The sequence below is a fragment of the Castanea sativa genome, chromosome 4 (genome assembly GCF_040712315.1).
Source record: "Castanea sativa cultivar Marrone di Chiusa Pesio chromosome 4, ASM4071231v1".
In the NCBI taxonomy this organism is placed as follows: Eukaryota; Viridiplantae; Streptophyta; class Magnoliopsida; order Fagales; family Fagaceae; genus Castanea; species Castanea sativa.
Genome location: NC_134016.1, coordinates 26,710,554 through 26,731,415, shown reverse-complemented (window position 1 = coordinate 26,731,415; position 20,862 = coordinate 26,710,554). Strand labels below are relative to the sequence as shown.

Genomic DNA, 20,862 nt, shown 5'->3' with positions numbered 1-20,862 from the left:
TTGGCCCATCACGCATGAGTGTTGCCCCGCTTCGCATTGGTTTGGATTGTGCATGGGCCAAGTATGCTCTATAGGTTATATATATTTTTGGACATTTTATTTAAAAATTAAATTTTGTTGCCAAACGTTTCAAGCTAATTGTCGTTAATTTTTTTGCATTTGTTCATCTCCATCTCTAGATTCTCTACGCCATTAACACGTGCTTTTTGCCTCATTAATCATTGTTTTTTTTTAATTGGGTCTATATATATATTCGTTATTTTCACTCTTTCACTGTTTTGCATTATTTTATCCTATATAGTTTGTTAGAATTTTAAAAGAAACAATTTTTGGTTTATTGGGTACAATGATTGTCATGATTCTTCTTTGCAGTAGATCATTGTATCTTAAAAGATAGATGTCCAGGAAGTTTGTAAGCACCATTACGAGGGGAAAATTTTTTCTTAAAGACATAGTATCAAACATAAGTCTTGATAAATTGTTTTTTTTTTTTGTTTTTGAATTCATTCAATTTGTAAGTCATTACTTTCTAATTTTTTTTTGATTTATATAATGATAAAAATTTCTAGTATAGTCTAAATTTGTCACATGAATTTTCTTGTTTTGATCAAGAGTCTTGTAACTTAATGATATTGACGAGTCTCCTTTATGAGGAGAACAATAGTTTGAATCTCCCTTCTTACTTATTATAACAATTAAATTATTTTTAAAAAATCCTCTTGTTTTAATAATCGTTATATCTTTGTTTTACCAAATACAGATTCTAAGTTTTTGTTATGGTAATTGACTCTTGATCTTTTCCTTTGCAAAGACGATCTTAGTGATTGCATTTTATTAGAAGAAATATCTTCCCTTCATTTCTATTTCTATCATTCAAAGATTAGGCCTTGATATAATGACAACTGTTCTCTCTCCAAGTGATTCCGGATTTAAGTTTGTAAATCGATTTCTTCAAAAATTAAGGGCATTGGTCACCGAAGTTTTAAAACATTTTTCCCTTTTTTTTTTTTATAGGAACATTTTCCCCTTTTTATAAATAAAAAGTGGCAAGTCTCACACAAATGGTTTATGTTTGGAAATTGTTTTCGAAAAATTGTTTTTATTTATTTTTATAAAATTGTTCTAAATTTTATTGTGCAAAACAGTTTTTAGAAAACTCAGTTTTTATTCTCAAAATCACTAGACACATAATTTTTTTTCCATCTTGGTCAATTTCTCTCTCTGCCAGATCTAGTTTTTTTTTTTTGGTTAATTTGTAATTAATTGTGGTCGATTTTTGTTAATTTTAATTGTTTGTGTGCAATTGGTGGTTAGGTGCCATGATGGAGGGTTTGGCTGGTTGTGAGGCCTAGGTTGGGTTATTAGTTTTTTGTTATTTCTTTATTTTTTTAAAAGAAGGATTGAGTAAAAAAAATTGAAATAGAGAACGAGTGCCAAACATATTCTTCATTTTTTGGGATGAACGCTAGAAAACTTGTTCTGGTAAGAAAATTCTCAAAACAATTAAAAAAAAAAAAAACCGTTTTAAAAACACAAAACTCAAAACAACAAACCAAATAGTTTTCTCCTTTTATTTAAATTTTATGTTCTTTTAAAATCTAATTCCATCATTCCCTAAGACAATATTGCAAATATTTAATCACAATAATCCGTAATGCCAACAATCACAATATAATATGCGTACGCTTGGATTTTTTGGCACCCGTTTTTACTTTCCAAGTTCCACACTTGAATAAGTTTGCTCCGCAGCAAATGCTTTTTTTTTCTTTTTTTTTTTGGGCAATAGCTGCATAAAATGTGGCTTCCACTAGACACCTCTCTGAACTGTGACCTTCCCTATTGGTTTTTCAATTCAATTGATACCAATAGAATATTATTATCTCTGCCTCAAATCAATAGAAGCATGAGCATAGGATAGTTTTCTCCTTCCTGCTATCCAGTTATCCTCCCTATATTTCAAGTTACTTTACAATCTCAGCAAGCAAATCTAAACCAGGAACACTAAATCCTTATTGATTCAGTTTAAATATACCTTTTATTCATTTATATTCAGACCATTACTAACTGACCATGGCACTTAAACAGCTATCATCTTTTTGCTTGGCCCTCTTTTCTTTTTCTGCCTTCCTCCTCTCTTTCTTCTCTTCACTTTCGCTCTCCAAGGCTTCTCAGACTGGGTTTCTTTTCTTAATTCAACACCATTTCATAATTTCATTTAACCACCTAGTTAATGTCATCCATTTTCCTGGGGCATAGGGTTTAATTCATTACGCTTTTGGTTGGAGGTAGTGTCTCATGATACCACTCACTCACAACATGTGTGGGTCCCACGTGTGATAGCGGCCTCAACAAACTGTCTCATAAGATGATTTTCCCTTTTGTTGGTGTGAAATCTTCAACTCAAAAGAGGAAATGAACAAACTGCTCCTATTACTAGGTACTGAAATAAAATCTGGTAGGAAATTTTTTTGCACTGCATTGATGTGAACTTGTGTGTGAATAATTACATCCCTAAATACAATCCCTACATATTCAGTGTTACTCGATGTGTGGGGGGGACTCGTTCCCATAATACACTCCAAGAAATGAAGACCTCTTAAAAGCTGAGGCAATCAAATGAATAATGAAGAAAAGCACCATATATTACAAATCATTCACCTGCAGTGTTATTAATGTTTTCCAAGGAAATGACAGCACCAGATTTGGCTCCATTTGATTCTCGAGAATGTGACATGAATATATAAATGACCCAGAAGTGAAGGCATACAAGGTAAACCAGAGACCACACCTTCGCTCTGGAATTCCTCCTTAAAAATACCTGACCAGCCAAGAAAATAGCATCCAACTGCTGAAGCAATGATCCCAAGTGTTTCCTGCCTGAACGCATCCTGTCATGAAACAGGGGCCCCCACTTTGATTCTGACAGCTCCCACCTTCCTGATTCCAAGTCCCTCGATGAGGTACTCATAGAATCCACTAGCATTGTCTTGTTTTCATCTAGCAATCTTGAAACCGCCTACACAATGCATCGAAGCATAAAGTGCAAATCACTAGATCTGCTTTATGTAGATAATACCAGTATAAAATAACTCTGGGGGTGACAATGTACCTCAATTCTGAAGAGAAGAGTTGCCTTCTCTGAGGAGAGAGCCTCAACCTGGTTGAACATTAAGAATTGAAATCTCGATGATCATTACACATACTACTGAATTTCATTTTATTACAGAGAATTTGTGATTTAGAATAATTTTACTACTGAAAAAGAACTCAATCGTGAACTCTGTCCTATGATAATTCAAGTTATCATACAAAGGAATCTTTCACAAACACCAGAACTAGATCATAGTAAATTTTTGAAGTAGCTGATAGTTGTATTACAGAGAAGGATAACCAATAGCACACACTATGCAAAATGTTCATGATCGCAAAATGTTACATACTGGCAACAAACATTTGAACGTGAAACAAATGAGCAATAAATCAAACCAGGAGCCTTAAATAATAGGAGAGGCTCTAGTAATGGCAGACCTGGAAGCAAGATCCTATATACATGACTTTTTGGTCTTCCAATTTTTTTTTGGCAAGTTAACCTTTGGGAGAGATAGTAAATTCAGTATTTTTTTTGCACCTGACGAGACCCATTGCAAAACAATATAGCTAATTAACTTCTTTTTTTTTTATTTTTTATAAGAATATAGCTAATTAAATTGTATGGCTCCCATCCCTCTCAAAGCTCAAAAGGTGTCTCGGCTGAATTTGGTTCTTCATCAACAAAAGTCTGAATGATTCATTTATATATGAGGACACTTTACAAACTCTTATGGTATGCTTTTGTCTTTTCTATATAAGGCATTAAGCTAAAAACCAGATGTATCATATGGCCCCCATTCATCAAACAAAAATAAGTACAAGAAATCACTGACTGAATTTATCCAGGATGTTTGAAGACAAACCTGGGCTTGTTTCTGAATTAAATGATCAGTCATCTGACCAAGCCTTTGCTTGAGCTCAGTTTCAACTTCAGTTGGCTCCTCCATCTCTTTCTTTGTAATTTCAATGTTTGCTTCCAGCTTCTTTGCCTGAAATATAGACGATACTGTAAGTAAAATATATTGATTGCCCAAGCTTATATATATGTATATATATGGTATCAGTCAAATAAATCAGGTTAACATGATATGACAAAAGATATGGAACTTGGAATATAACTTTGGTAAACCATCAGAAGACCCCAAAGATAAGAGCATAAAAATTCTTCATGTAAATTGGATATGCTCTCTGTTGGTTAAACCCAAAACTTAAGTAACACCCCAAAACTCCAAAACTCTCTACCTTCCATCCAGCCCAATTAGCAACAGTGTATGGAGACTAAATGGCCATTCTGACATCCATTACAATAGACTACATAGATTTTCTCTCTCTGTCTCTGTCTCTCTCTCACACACACACTAGAAAACAAACTGGATATTGTAGAGCACTAGGAGGTGTTTGCATCAAGCCAAGCTCACCATATTTGGAGCACAGCAACTCTATCCTTTTTTACCCCTGGACTCACCATTAAAACTTGCACGTTCAAACGAAACCAAAGGAAGAGGAGATACACGATTAAACATCTGGCTTTCATTTGCACAAGAAATGAATCATGCTAACAGCATTTACAAAAGAAATGAAGCTGTGGACATCTCGAGGATATTGCCGTGAAAAAATGCTCAAACCTAAACCTACTTTATCCCAAAGAAGCAATGTACACAGTTTGTCAACTTTTGCATTTAAATTCTTTATTGTTAAACAATAATAAATAAATAAAAAAGTCCCTATTTGTCACATTTTCGGAACCAATAATATCTGTGTGCTATTCACCCCTGGCAGGCTAAGTAGTTTATGCTCATGCCTTGGAGCCACAGAACCTCTTCTTATGTCACCAAAGGGTTACTCCATAAGGTTGCATCTACTTATGTATTTGTATGTGTAGAAAAATCATATAATTAAATTAAAATAGAATAACTTTTTATGTGATCTCAATAATATCATGCTTTCATGGATTAAACAAGATATAATAGAAAAGGTGCCACAACCATCAAATCCCTAAATACATAGCTAAATGAACCAATTACAAGGGTAACCAAAAAGAATGTTATGCCTACAGGAGCTTGAAAATCTCCTATAAATGGGGAAACAATATTAACCCAATTTGGCGATGCTTGTCTTAGTATTCATAAGGCGATGCTTGTCTTAGTATTCATAACACAAGGCATGGACTAAGTCTCGTAGCTTTCCTCCCCTGGATATCATGTGTACCCTTGCATCTATCAACATCAGTTTCATGACATTAGGGATGGCCACTGACCAGTTATATCCCAACCCATCCTACTGATCCCATCTGACCCTGAAGGGTCATGGATGGTTTCGAATGGTGAATAAATTGGTAGCAGGTTTTATCTGTCACTTGCAGGCCAGGTGTCAGGTTTAGGGTTTCCAACTGAGTAACCCAACCAGATTGTATATAACTATATATTAAATACTTATTATTATTTTTTTTTTGGCTAAATGTACATTTTCTATTGTCTGGAAATCTAACCTTATATGTTATCCCTAATCCCTCCCCCCTTCTTGTTGATTATTTATATGGATTTGTATATGGGTTTAATGAATTTGGGATCTAGATTCAGAATGAGTTTGATGATTTGTATAGATTTTCATGGCATGTTGCTGGATTCAAGAGAAGGTAAAAAGGAGGAAGATGGTAGGGGAAGAGAGAGAATTGGATGAGAGAGGGGAAAGAAAAAAAAATCAAATAGAAAGCTATAGTAACTATGTATATATAAGTGGTTACTGTAGCAATATTGTATATGCATGGTATTATAGATGGACTGATGTGGGTAAATTTTGAGCAAAAATGTGTAAAATTGTACACTTTTTCTATTTTACATCTACTGGTGCGATTACTCTTAATATTGGGCATACACAACTTCTGCTGCACAAAGGTAGTCAACGGCAAAAGGTGACTTAATATTGCCTGAAACGTGAGGCAACAAAAAGGTGCTAGCCCAATCAAAGTGAGGTGTCTAATTCTAGAATCTAAATATAATTATTATACATATAGGACTTAAATCATATGTATCTCATATATTGAAATATTATAATCAAGCGTGTTTGATATGTGTTGTGTGAAGAAATTAGGTCTATTAATTGTAAAATTAGGTCCATTAAATCATATGTATCTAATATATTAAAATAAGGATTAAGAATATTAAAATATATATATATATATATATATATATATATTGATAAATAAGTGAATTTTATTAATTAAAAGAAAAAGTCACCATCAATATATGGGAAATATACTATAGGTTTTTTTTTTTTGGATAGGTAATAAGAGTAATATTATTGGTGAAAAAAGGAAAGGAAAATACAAGGTGTTCATGATGATTAACACATGAAAGAAATAACAAACAACAAGGAAAAAAAGAAAAAGAAATCATGAAGCTACTCTAAGAGAAGACATAAACTCTGAAAGAGAGGAACAATCTGTAAAACTCCAGCACCGAGACCAATCAAAAAGACTAAATTGGCATAGATCTTTTAACTTAACCGACATCTTTTTAGTGTCCTCAAAGGAACAACGATTTTGTTCCGTCCAACCATAAAGAAAATCCAAGAAGCTAGTTCCTGAATAACCACCCAAAGTAATCATCCAACCAAACAAAGTACATAAAAACATGAGCTTCACATCCATTGCAGAATGTTCCAAGCCCTTTGAATGTTAAAACATGAGGCTCTAGCCTATGCGCCTTTTTCATGGTCTAAGGTGCTCACCAAGGATCTAAAGTTGAACACCTTAGTAAGGGTGCCTTGCACCTAGGTGAACACCCGGCTTGCCTTTTACTTCCATGTACTGCACAAGGGAGGCCTTCTAAGAAGTAGTCGTCATCATAAATTGTAATGGCCACACACATTAAAAGTTTAAAACCATTTAGCTTAGGAGCATATTTTCAACAATCTTCAGCTTCCACTGTCAAACAAAATGGTTGTATGTGAGCATTTGCACACACGCATGCATGTATACACACACACACACACAAAAACATTTGTGTTTATAGATATTAAGTACTCAGGACATGATCTGCAATCATCTACAAAAGCTTACTTTTTCAATGGTGTAAACATCACAGAGCCAGGGGTGTTTAAAGCTAGAAATTGAAATCATTTTTTTATTATTATCAGAAATTGAAATCAGTTATGAATATATCAATGGCTTGAAAAGCTAACCTTATCTTGCAATTGTATAACTTTATCAGCTATGAAAGAATATTCTGCCTCTAGTATCTCTCGTTCAAATTCCATTCCTTTTGAAGCAGCTAACTACAACATTATCAGATTAATGTAAAGATTATACAAAATGCCAAGAAATTCATGTTCCTGCAAAGAGTTATTATGAAAGATTGAAAAAATACATAGCTTTAAAAGGCTCTCCCCCCAAAATAATCATCACAGACAGAATATAACTCACTTGTTTTAGAGATGTTCCAGTCTGATGAGAATTTGAAATCCTTCTCTTGATCTCTACAAGGAGAAAAAGGAGTTTGAAGGACCAAGCTCATATTGACAATGTTATACATTGATATAATAATATACTGTAAATGGGCACAAAGTATATTTTTCTTGAAAGGTAAGAATAATTTTATTAAAAGATGACTACTCCATGCATTATGGACACAAGATAGCCAAAAAAAAAATACAAAAATACAAAAAATTACAATAGAATTAAGTATTAAACGTCTGAAGTATTCAAGGGTTACTGCTTATCCCCAGAGAAGCTCTTGAACTACTATTTTATTGACTCTTAGCATCTCAAAACCCTAACCCTCTCTTACAACCTTTAAAACCCTAAATTTCTTAATTTTACCTAAACATTAGTCAGCAAATAACCTATCAAAACAAACCTTAAGAGTGTTATATTAGTCTCAGCCCAGAAAATTATAAAAACATATTACACTAAGGATGAGATTATGTTCAGAAGTTCCAATAAACTCTAAGCGTGTGTTTGATAAAAAATTAAAAAGCCAGCTTATTTTTGCTACTATTCATGGGCCCCACTGTACTGTTTAGTACTATTCATGGGCCTCACTTTACTATTTCAGCTAACTTTTACTTTTATCTACAATACTTTTAGCAAAAAGTTTTCAGTTTCAGTAAAATAAACGGATTCCAAATAGAGCTTAAAGCGTTCTATAGGCCATAGCAAACTCTCTAAACTCTAAAGCATTTCATGTGCATAGCAAACTCTAAAATGACAATTTCTCCTATCCATAACCAACCAAATAAACTATTGTACACATAAGATTATGTTCTCGCATTGAGATTTTTGCCTTTTTTTTTTTTAGAGAAAGTTTGGCCCAAGAAAGAGGGAAGGGGAATCTGTTTCTTTAAAAACTCATTAGATATTTTAAATACCCTATTCAGTTCCTTTGGCAAGTAGTTGTACAGGTTGTAGTTGAAAACACAAAAGCATAGTCAAAGGGGATCAAAAAGTTCATTCAATTATTTGCACTGTAATCTAGAAGACATACCTTCACAGGTCGCTTCTTTCAATTCAATTTGTTCCCATATGTCTGCTACCCAATTAACCTGGTCCAAAAGTAAAATAAAAAAGTATAAGCTACTCTGAAAGTCAATGGAACAATACTTCACCCTCCACTGCATTCTTATACAAGGAAGTGGCATTTAAGCCAGAGATCAATGCTACAATACCAACAACCCAAACTGTACTTCAATATATTTGCTGACTCTCCTGCAACTTTTACCAGTATCAAGGTCAAGCAATTTGCATACTTCTTTAGATAACCAGAGTTGTATGGCAACTATAGGCATTTCAAAGCAACAGCAAACTTAAGAGAATTAATAAAGGGCCTAAAAGCACCCACACTAAGTTTCTATCTTTCTTTTTCTTTTCTTTCTTCTTTTTTTTTTTTCAAGAAGGTTTTGGCCCAAGGGGGTGGGCGAGATGAGAGATTCAAACTAATGACCTTTGATTCTTGAGGTGTGGTCCACGGCTGATTGTGCACACTAAACTCATGTAACACATGAGCTTGCACAAAGCACTATAGTAAGTTTCTATTTAGCATATATAACATATGAGCTTGCACAAAGCACACTAAACTCATGTAACACAGTTATGGGAATAATTAGAGCTGATGAAAAAACAAGTATCAAAACTAAAAAGATAGCCAAAGATAGGCTAAGCATAAACTTGAAAGTCATGGCACTTTCCAAAATATAATTTCATCCACTATTATTAAAATCAAAACATTCAAACCAAGTGAAAAACATTCCAATCAGTAACTTGTTTAAGAATTCAAGCACATGATTGACACAATCATTTGTATAAAGGATCTTATAGTACCTGTACTTCAAGATTCCACTGCACAGTAGCAAGGGATCTTGCAAGATCAGCATTAGCAGTCTGCAAGAAGTTTTGACCTTTAGTAACAACAAAATAACCTCATTAACTGCATTGCTTAAATTTTAATAAAGAAGAAAACATTGACTTCCATATGTAGCAGACAACCCAAAAAGAAGAGAGAGAGGACAAAAACCGTCTAAACATGAATATGCGGCAGATATCTAAAACAGGTTAAATTACCTCAAGTTTAGCCAATCGTGCAAGGGCCTCCCTTCTAGTATTATTATGCTTCTGTTTCTCTAAATCAACAGCATCAAGTGTTTCCATCATACTTGTCTGTAGATCGGAAGCCTAAAGCAAGCCAGAATGTAAAATTAAGTATACAACCACCGCAAACATTTTGGGGACATCTTGCATAGTTGGCCAATTTCATATACACATGTATCAGACAAAGAAACTAGAAGCATCAACAGATAAAAAGTGTTTTCTGTTGTAACTAGCACCATGGAATGCACTATGCTCTTGAGATGTCAAGATGATTAGATTACCATTGTTTTGGCACTTAGTTGTTTTGGAATTTTTTTTTTTTTTTTTTTGTGTGGATATGTAGTTGTTTTGGAAAACAACTGAGCTTCTGTTACTCCTTGGACTTTAAGACTAGGGTTTGTAACCGTAGGGCTTCAACTCAGGTGGATTGTTAGGTGGGTGGCCATCCCAAGCTCAAACCCAAGATTTAAGATGGTACACCCATGACCAAAGTTGTCAATTCCATTCCATTCTAGCCAAAACGGGCAAAATATTTCATACCAGTTTTAAAACTGGTGCAGTGAACCCTTTATTCCCATCGGCTTAAATTCCAGTGTGTTTCTCATTTCAGCATGCTCTAGCCTATTTCAGTATTTAGATTTCAGACAATATAGTTAACATCCTCTCTCTCTCTCTCTCTCTCTCTCTCTCCCCCCTTTTATATCTTTCTTTTTCTCTTCCCCCTTTCTCCCTCTCTTTCTTATTTTCTTCTTCTCTTTAGTTGTAATGTTGTTTATCTTTTTTATATTCTTTTATTCTTTTTTTTTCTCCTACATATTTTATTTTATTATACCTGTAGTTTGGGGTGAATTATATAGAGGATATATTAAGCTAACTTAACCATCAATTGGGTATGCCACCAAGAACTAGTGGTACACACAGGTGGTAGTGGGGCATTTTATTATGTTATAGTATTTTATAAAACAGTGTTAAGAATTTTTATTATTTGTGAATTGATATAGCATAAACTTGATAAATAGCTAGATAGATATATATCATTAACTCCAATATGGTACACTAGAACTAAAAAATTCCATTCCGATGGACAAACTAAAATGGTTAGCAGAACCGAATTGACAACTTCACCCATAACTCAACTTAATTTTGAACTCTTGTGAGCAACCCTAACCAAACCATTCCCCTTTGGAGGGAGGGTGGGGGGAAGAGGAAATGCACAGATACAGAGATTACACAGAATTTTATCTTTTGGTCAAACATTAAAAATAGGTAGGGAAATATGGTGAAGAAAGCAGCTCACATATCTAATAAATAAGAGCACTCTGCCAGTCTTTAAGTTTAAGATTATCTTTCACAACTGAAACTAGCTTCAAGAAAGGTCGCAATACCCTCCATAAATTCAATCTCTACAGAAGCTCCAAATCTGCAATAGAATTCTGATGTGTAGTGAAATTCTAAAGGCAAAATATTTATTGTCCCAAACACAAGGATAATGACCTAAATGAGACTAAGAAGCAGAAGAATGTAATGAAAGGTATGACTCTCATTCAACACAAATGATAACTCGTCCAGTGTCCTTTCCACTTTCATCATTTCTTGGACACAATATAGCCCTGCTATCCTATAGCCTAGGCACTGTGTATGAGCACTTACTCTGTCTCTCCAAATCATGTGTAATGACTGAGTCAAGTGGCTCAATTTTTCTTGCAGATCTGGAAAAAATTTAAATTTTTACTAATAAAATAAAGACATATGTATCTGTCTGTGTATTTGTGTTTTTGAGCATGTTGCTGGCTGTATATTTTCATGACGCTCGGCAATGATGAGGGCTGGGAAGGTTTCCTAGACATCAACCCAAACCCTGAATATGAGGGCAGATTGAGATTTTTCAACCCAAGCCAAAGCCTGACAACTGTAAACTTAGCCCAGCCTTGCCCAGAGCTCAGATTCAATTGCGCACAATCTCTCCAAGTGACAGTCCTACATATCAACCTTCCTTGTCCAACCCTAAACTAACATAAGTATAGATTTGGGGCATTAACCACCAATACCTCTCACAACCAATCCATATATGTCAAACCTTTAAGATCAAAAGCGGACAACTTTAGGATATTCTCCAAATGAAGTTGATCAATACGGAGATAACAAGCAGAAGATGTAAACTACCAATGTTCCAAACTCACAACATGAGTTAGTAAAATTGCATGTTTCAAGTTCCTTGAACCCTAAGTAGCTCATGTCTTTTCTTTTTTAATATGTTTTTTTTTTAGTTTCACTTGCAGGCAAGTGACAAAGTGAATAGAAACTGGAATCAACAATTATTAATATCAATAAAATGAGAAATGACAAGAACTATCAAATTGCCATACTAGGCTACAGAACCGGAAATAGTCCTCTCCCTTACCTAATCCTCCCCTAACATGGTTGAACCCAAGACCTCACTAAGCCTCTCCAGTACGAAGCAACATAGAGAATACTAGCAAAGATCAGTGCTTCAATCAATCCACAACATTTTCTGTGTTGATAGTTTCTGGAAAAACTATAAAGGCTATATTTTTTATTTTTGGGATAAGAAAAGGGGGGTAGGGATTATAATTTGATAGTTGGGGGAGGGGGGATTGAACCTTGGACAAAAGTGGAACTTTTCATTCATTTGGAATAGGATCAAGCTAATGCAATCAAATAGGATGATAATAGATTAGTTAGCAACTTTGTTGTCTGTTATGCATTTTTATTAAACACCACGAATAGTGATGCAGGATCTGATTCTTTGACTAAAGGGAGCTCTCTTAATAAAAGCATTTTAATTGTCCCTTCATGCCATATCGGACAATTTCTTCCTGTTTCATTTGGTTTTTGCTTTTATAAGTTGAACGTATAAAGATGCCTCTTACCAAGAGTGATTGATACAACAATTGTAAAATACATGTAGAGAGGTGATTTTAACTTATGTTCATTCTAGATTTTACAATAGTATTTTTTTTTTCTTTCTTTTTGTGCATCTCTTGTATACTTCCAATGCACTAGGACTCCACCCTTTCGTTTCAATAGAATCTTATTTTTAAAAAAGGGCAAAAAGATTTATGATGGTTCTATAACACAACTATATAAAGAATAACGAACTATGTACGATTCTCCCCTACTCCAAGAAAACCACAATTATAAAAGAGAAAGTCTAGGGACAAAACAAAATCTTACAACATTTTTACAACACCCTTGTTTTGAGTTGTGGTGGGTCCCAGTAATATATATATATATATATATATATATATATATATATATATATATATTTTACTTCATTTTATTTTGACCTATGATTGACATCTCACTTGTGAAGATGTTGTAACATTTTGTTGAGGCCATAGAAGACCTCATTACAATATATATATAAGTGCATCACATTTCCATAATTACACATAATATAATAGACCAAAAAAAAAAAGAAAAAACTGAAAAAAAGAAGCCCAAGCACAAAGAGCATGGCATCTTGTCCCGAACAAGAGATGATCTGATCAACCTCATCACCAGTATAAAATCCAACAAAAATAAGAGAATAATAACAAAAACTGGATAATTGTACCTCTTGTGCTTGTTGTTTGGCTCGGTCCTCTAGTATTTTCTCCAAGCTCTGCTTCTCCCCCTCCAACCTGGCAACCACATTCTCCCTCTCTTTGATAGCCTCCACAGCTCTAGCTGCCAATTTTTCAGCCAGAATCTTTTCCCTCCTCCTCTTCTTTTCCACCCTCTCGTTTTCACTTTCGGAGTCAGAAGTTGAACCTGAACCTGAATCTGAATCTGAATCAGAACTCAAATCAATTGTCGAAGAAGAACCTCTCTTTAAATCATCAGAGACAGAACTTCTGGAGGAAGCAACGGATTTCTGCTTTTCCTTTATAGTATTTCTCAACCTACTCTGAACATTATCCATTCTAGTCTTCACATCAGATACTACATCAGCCTTCTCCAAGACCGCCTTCGTCTCCACAGTTTGATTCAATGGTGAAGAATCCTCCGAAGAAACACCCTTAGAGTCAAAATGCCTGCCATTCTCCTCACTTCCCTCATTCTTTAATTCTCCTATAAGCTTCACACCCGTTTCATTTCTATCAATTTCTCGCCCTTCCAAGTACTTACCATCACTCTGCACATCAACACTCGAAGACCTCCCCAACGAATCCGAAGAGCTAGACTCCTCCCCATCACCGCCTGCTTTCCCTTTAGACTTACTTTCCTCCCCCGGCTTCGAAACACTACTACCACTACCACTACCACTACTCTTCTGATTCCTCTTCACCTCCGATACCAATACATTTGGCCCCGAACTCCCCCGTCTCTTACCATCCTTCCTCAACCCGCGAATCACACTCCTTCCATTACTGCGATTCACCGCAGAGCTTGCGTTCTGATTAGGCGTGCCAAGGAGTTCAGTCCAATCACTATCCGTGAGTGTAGAGGACTTAGGTTTAGGTGAGGGTTTTGGGGCACTAGAAATCTCATTTTCCTTAGTACTAAAATTTGGATCGCTACGCAATTTTCCATTATAGTCATTGTTCTCTTGTGGTTTTTTCTTTAATTGATCTTTCAGAGGCACAATGCCCTCACTTTTTGTCGGCGTTTCGACATTTAGTTCATCGGCATAAGGCCTCTCGTTCTTGCGAAGCGAGTCCGCCGCTTGCTGATCGATCTGAACCGCACATCACACCGATATTACACTTAAAAATCTTGAAAGAATTAAAGACAAATCACAATATATATATATATATATATATATATATATATATATATATATATATCACAAATTTAGAAGAGTTAGAGCAATAGAAAAAATGTTGATTCATAATTTAGGATCAGAGAAAATGTTAAGATTAACTCGAATTGAGTTTGGTGAAGTATAAATTTAAAATTAATTTTCTCGGGAAACAAACATAAGATTAGAGAGAGAGAGAGAGAAATGCCTGTTGGAGAAGAGTTTCAGCGGCTTTGAGTTTGGATGAGATCCAAGTGGCCATGGCCGTTTCAGATTCAGCTGGATTTCCAGGTTTTTTAGAGAGAGAAAGTCACGCACTTCGCCATTGTGTAACGGTCTTTTTTATTTCTTTGTTTTTGCAGAGAGAGAGAGAGAGAGAGAGAGAGGACGTTTTGTTAATGTCAGAGGAAGAAAAACAATGAAGAAGGTGAAGAAGAAGAGGGTCGGTGACAAGCGGAATGCTAGAGCGACGTGCGGGTGTGTGACAGGGCGAAAATGTGGAACTGTGGGCGTGGATGGACTTGACTTGGGACACGCAAAGTAGCAAATTGTTTTGATCACGTCACGTGCAGTGACGGATGAGATTGAGATGAGAGAGAGAGAGAGAGAGAAGACCCGCAGCGCAACGTGTGCCACAAGCCCGATAATGACCGAGCAACGACGTTTTGCACTGTGAGGCCCGTTTGTTTGGTGGCAGATTTTTGTGAATACTGGTTAGATCTGTTGTGTTTGGTGAATGCTTTTTGGTCACAAGAAAAATTGTTTCCTTGAGTTTTTTTTTTTAACCAGTTTAATTAGTGAAGTATTTTGTGGTTGAATAAAAAATTTGAGATTTAAACTTTGTTTACATAAAAAATTAACTGTTGTTTTAGCCTAATTATAAAAAACAATTATTATAGAGTGTACATTATAAATTGAAATTCTATTGTATATATCAACAACAAAAAATTATTTCTTTTCTAATGTCTGGTTGTGTTTTTGAAGATGATATGAAAAACATTTTTATTTTTTTGGTATTTAGCTTGAACTACAAATTGTTTCATAACATTTTGTGGCATTTAGGTTGGACTACAAATTGTAAATTTTTATATATTTTGTATTTAAATATTAAACAATTTTAATTCACAAATTTAAAATATTAATACATTAACTAAATCAAACTAAAAAACGAAGACAAATAACATAAAATTATACTAACAAGTAAGAAGCACACTCAAAATAAGAGTGCAAAATCCCAAACCAAAAAAACAACTAAAAAAACTAAAAAATTAAAAAAAGCTATCAAGTAAACTTACACATTCACATGCATGATTGCAAATTCTTAAAATTAAATACCCCCTTCATGTAGGCAAAGATTCCAAGAAACACTCATGGCAACGAATATCTATTTTGAGTAGGAGGGATCTATGAAGAAAAGGTTGATGCAAAAAGGTCAGAAACAACCATATATAGTGATGCAAGGATTCAAACCAACTTCAAAGCCATATATATGGTAATGCATTGTCAACTAGGCTTAGAAAAGAAACAATATATATGGTAATGCATTGTAAAGTATATGAAACATATATATGGTAATGGGTTGTAAACGATATAATTTTTGCATGATCCCTCCCAAGTCCCAACTTCAAAGCCATATAGATGGTAATGCATTGTCACAATATAGGTGGGAGGGATCATGCTAAAATTTTGGAAGCTATGGACCTGTCTTAGCATCATAGGTATTTAGAATTTATTTGCTACAGGCTAAAAGTGGTGATTGCTATATATGGACCCTTAGAGACCGTTTGGATTTGCTGTTTCCATAACTCATAACTCATAACTCTATTTCCATAACTCATAACTCAAAAATGGTGGGACTCATAACTTAGAAGGTTGTTTGGATTTTGTTTTCAGTTTTTGTTTCCATCACTCAATTCTCTGATTGTTAAGTGATGAGTTGTGGAAGGTGTTTTCAATTTCCAAAACTCTGTTTTCAATGGCAATTCTGTAAATAGAACAACATAGCTGGTCCCATAGTCAGACCAATACACGTGAGGCTCTCGTTTTGATGCTCTCTTCAATGACTCTCTTCAGTAAAGCAGCAGCTCTCTCATTTCAGACTTCTCTCATCTCCATTCCAGTACCAACACAAGCTCTCATCTTCAGTTCGTTCAATCTTTCTTTCTTTTTTTTCTTCCTTTCCGCCTTCAAGCCTAGAACCTACGCCATCAACAAAAACCCAATGAAGAAAGTCACTAATCCACAAAGCATCAGAACCAACAAAATCCCCAACATCAAAGACGCGAACCCCGTCGGCGTTATCAGCTCAACCACCACCTCCGTCGAAGACCGTCTCGATGCCGACGCCGTGGCACAATCAACCACCAAGACAACCACAAATCACAGCCTTTACCCACATGCAACCACAGTAACCGATCTACCAACCCACATATCGACCACCGATCTGCCATCGCAACACCCATAGCATCAACCCAGATGCAACCCAAAAGCGCCAAAACACAATCTGATCTCTGATCTGCCACCGCAAATCAAGCATCGAACCAATCTCAACGTAATTTGATCTCCAATCCACGAGCTGTTGGCGTTGATGGTGGTCTGGTGTTGATTTTTTTTTTTTTTGTGGGTTTGGTGGTTGTGGTGGGAGAGAGAAAGAAACGTTAGGCCAGAGGTAGAGAGAAGAGAGATGAGAGGCAGAGAAAGATGAGAGTCAGAGGAAAAAAGAAAAAAGAGAGAGAGAGAGAAAAGGAAATGACATTGGGTTAGACAGTGGGTCACACAAACAGTAGAAAAAAAATTTGAGTGATGTGAAGTGAAAAAAAAAAAAAAACCAAACGGGTAGTATTAGAAAATTTGGGTATTTTAAGTGATGAGTGATGAGTAATAAGTGATGAGTGACGAAAATTGAGTGAGAACTGATGAATGATGAATAAAATAAATCCAAACAGGCCCTTAATATCTTGACGGTGGTTACACAAAATGAAATTATCTATACTACTATTTAAAGGGCTTCCCTAGTTTGGATCGGATTTTTTTTGTTCTAAAATACCCCTACATCCCTATGTTTAAGTAGAGACAAAACTAAAGGACAATTTGGTAAAAATATAACCCTAACTTCCACTAAAACATTGCCTAAAAAATAGGGTCACTCTCTTGTTGATTTTCATATTTATTTATTCACTCATAAATTATATTCTCAAAATAAAAATTATATATATATATAATAAAAAAACAAAGATTTTTTTTTGCTACAAACACTATAAAAAAAAAAAGCCTCATCGCACACGCAAAGCGCGTGCGATGAGGCTAGTAAAGCTAACCAAGTTCTTCCTCTCCAAGTCTTTTAGTAAAGGAGGATTGAATCAAAGTAAGTAAATCCAAAATTAATGAACAAATTAATCAAAGTGTTCCTATGATACATAGCTTGGATTATACTACCTACATGTGAAGCATTAAATTAGAGATTTGCAATTGAAGATGGGTTGTGTAGCCTTCACACCAATTGCAAATCCACAAGCCTTCAAGTCACTTCCCAATGCCAATGAGCACATCGAAAGGGATTTTGTTGGAATTGTATTGAAAGTTTTAAACTTTGAATTTTAGGAGAAAATTGGCATTTGCCTCTTTCGCCAAAACTTTTTAGCAAAATGTCCCATATCTGAAACTAATTAGGGAAATACCCCTGTTTTGAAACTCGATTTTCTAAAAATCGAGTTTTAATTCTAAACATGATTTTCTAAAAATCTATTTTCAATTTTAAACTTGATTTTTCAACAATTGAGTTATAGCAAGCTGAAAAATTAAAAAAAAAAAAAATTATGGAACTTGAGTTCCTTGAAAAAATTCAAGTAGAACTCGAGTTCCCAAAAAAAAAAAAATTCCTAAGTCCACATTCACTATAACTCGATGTTCCAAAAATCGAGTTTTACATTTGGAACTCGATTTTTATAAAATCGAGTTTCAAAACAGAAGTATTTCCCTAATTAGTTTTAAATATGGAGCATTTTGCTGGAAAATTTGTGAGAAAGGGGTAAAAACCCATTTTGGCCTTGAATTTTAGTTCTTTAATTATTGATTACGGATGAGAATACTTTTTTTTTTTTTTTTTTGCTTCAAAGATTACGGATGAGAATACTTGGACCCTCCTTGTATCAATCATTTTGTATGGATGGTAAAATTGGCAAGCTTATGGAATTGTGATTAGAAATAATTTGTAGCTAGAATTGTTCAATTAAGTAGTGAAAACCATGTTAGGTTTTTGTTTAGCTATATAAATCTTTTATTTCCTATATTGTTGCTTAGTTTCTAATTTAAATGGATTTGCTTAGTGTAAAAGATAACAAGTCTTGATGAAACTCCTTTGTGGATGTTCCTACCCATCTCCTAACATTATGGAACTTTTAATGTGTAAGATTGAGCTCTTTTGGTCCAAAAAAAATCAATGCATCAGTGCTTTGATGAGACTTGTGCTTTTCTGGGCTTTTGTTCTCTTGCTTTTGCCTTTGTAGTTCCAAAAAAAAAAAGCATTTCCTTGATGTTCTCTTTGCTATAAAGATGTGACAATTTTTTATCTCTGTAGGGAATGTGATATTAGGCTCATGTTTTAGTTTTTCTCGAAAATACAATAAAAAACTTTCTCACTTTAATTGTTGATGTGTAGGTTTAAAGAAAATAGATGAGATTCTAGAAGGAAAACACACGAGTCAAGACTGTTAGGTGAAATGCCCTCATAGTATTTGACCATTTGACAAATTGTGATAGCCCTTACTATTGCTATTAGATTTTGTGCAAATTAAATGCCTAGAACATAGATAGATGTGGCAATAGTATTTGTTGAAGTTGAAATTTTGAAAACAATGAATGTAATAGTGATTTGAAAGATTAAAGATGATTTTTTTTTTGGGGGTAAAAAAGGGGAATATTATTTAGATAATAAATAATTTATACAACAACAGGCTCATAAGCCTCCAAAGGACATATTTTACTAGTCCCGAGTTGCTTCATATTTCACACAAAAGCTGGATACACAAAATTTGGGCATATATCATAAACTTCCAAAATGCTTTATTGTTGACGACCCCATTTAGCTAGTGCATCCGTAAATCTGCCTCACAATATATGTGAAGTAGATGGATTGCCCATGCTCGTGCTATAAGATTCCTGCAATTAAAGATTATAGGAACAACATTTTATGATGAAATACCATCAGTATTTAGTCAAGTAATAACAATAGTGGAATCAATCTCTAAAGAAATAAATATAAATACCAAATACCATGCTAACAGTAGTCCTTGTCAAATAGCCCATAACTCAGCAATATTATTAGTAGCTATGCCCAAGTTTAACGAGAAACCAGAAACCCATAAACCTGAAATATTATGCAAAATACCACTAAAACTTGCCTTTCCAGGATTACTTAGTGACAAAAACTTTTAAAAATTTAATGGGGCAAGGCAAGATGATAAAATTCAGTTACTAACTATACATATTTATTAACAAGATGAGATTGAGAGATAGATTGATTATTGCAAAAACGATCATTCGCCTAGCTAACCGAAGCTGCCAAGTAAGGAAAGGAAGAAGCAAATTCTAAGGAAGTTGATGTTTAGGGAGAATAGTTTTATTAGCTAATACTGTAGGTTACATGGGGTGGAACATGTTGGTAATTCTTCTGAGCCAACTAATACAAATAAGTCACACCTAGCTAACATGCGAGTTACTTCACTTGACAATTGTAAAATTGATACTATTACGTACAACCCAAGCTTACCCCAATTAAAATTCTCACCTCAAGATTTACCTTTAGTAAGCCAAAACCCCAATGACTCTAACTCCTAATGTGGCTCCATTATCCAATCAAGAATCAATGTCACCCACCCCCACCGATGAGATCTCCAGTTCCCATTCTCTCCCCTAAAGAGCCCTCCCATCCAATGTTGAACCCCATCGACAAGCATTACCCTCCTCTTCACAAACAAACACCTAACTTGGACAATCTTAATCGCCTTTTGGCCAGCCTTTTGATGGAGAAGATAATCAGGAGGAGGTGACATATGTCCGCATCTCAGTTCACCCACGAGTGATGGTGGCATGATATCAATAGACAAGAACTCCCAGCTTGCCACTTCTTCTAAAGCCCTCTTGAGAATATTGCCACAAGAGGCGTTACACTGACCATGCAGAGTTTGCAAGGCAACAACTCTCCCCTGGACTCCATCAATACAACAAAATCCTTCACCCATGCAGATGGACATGCAAGGGTTTGGATAGGATAGTGCAATGTCTCTGAAACCACTGCTCGAAGCCATTTTTCGATTCTTAGATCTAAGCGAAATTGACATATCACTGAAGGAGGAGGTGGCAAAGCTCTATATTACCACGGTCTCTCACCAAAGCCTTCCATTCATCGTGTCTGCCATGCATTGGCCAAAGCTCGTAGAATAGGAGC

At 34.9% G+C, this 20,862-nt stretch overlaps 1 protein-coding gene across 1 annotated transcript; it reads right to left on the bottom strand.

Moving 5' to 3' along the window:
* Positions 1-2,453: 2,453 nt before the first annotated feature.
* Positions 2,454-14,870, bottom strand: LOC142631374 (golgin candidate 2). The gene is made up of 10 exons (XM_075805512.1): positions 14,626-14,870; positions 13,251-14,354; positions 9,647-9,757; positions 9,407-9,466; positions 8,574-8,631; positions 7,514-7,566; positions 7,273-7,365; positions 3,954-4,079; positions 3,110-3,157; positions 2,454-3,016 (listed from the first exon to the last, which is right to left on the bottom strand). Exons 1-10 carry the CDS (start codon positions 14,677-14,679, stop codon positions 2,651-2,653), a joined length of 2,073 nt encoding a protein of 690 aa, XP_075661627.1. The 5' UTR covers positions 14,680-14,870; the 3' UTR covers positions 2,454-2,650.
* Positions 14,871-20,862: the final 5,992 nt, after the last annotated feature.

Excerpts from the sequence above, each read along its gene's own strand:
- LOC142631374 (XM_075805512.1), bottom strand. The coding sequence starts at position 14,679 with ATGGCCACTTGGATCTCATCCAAACTCAAAGCCGCTGAAACTCTTCTC. Across the intron at positions 8,632-9,406 it reads AGTGGAATCTTGAAGTACAG|GTTAATTGGGTAGCAGACAT; the intron begins GTACTATAAGAT and ends CTTTTGGACCAG. Across the intron at positions 3,158-3,953 it reads TAATTCAGAAACAAGCCCAG|GTTGAGGCTCTCTCCTCAGA; the intron begins GTTTGTCTTCAA and ends ATGTTCAACCAG.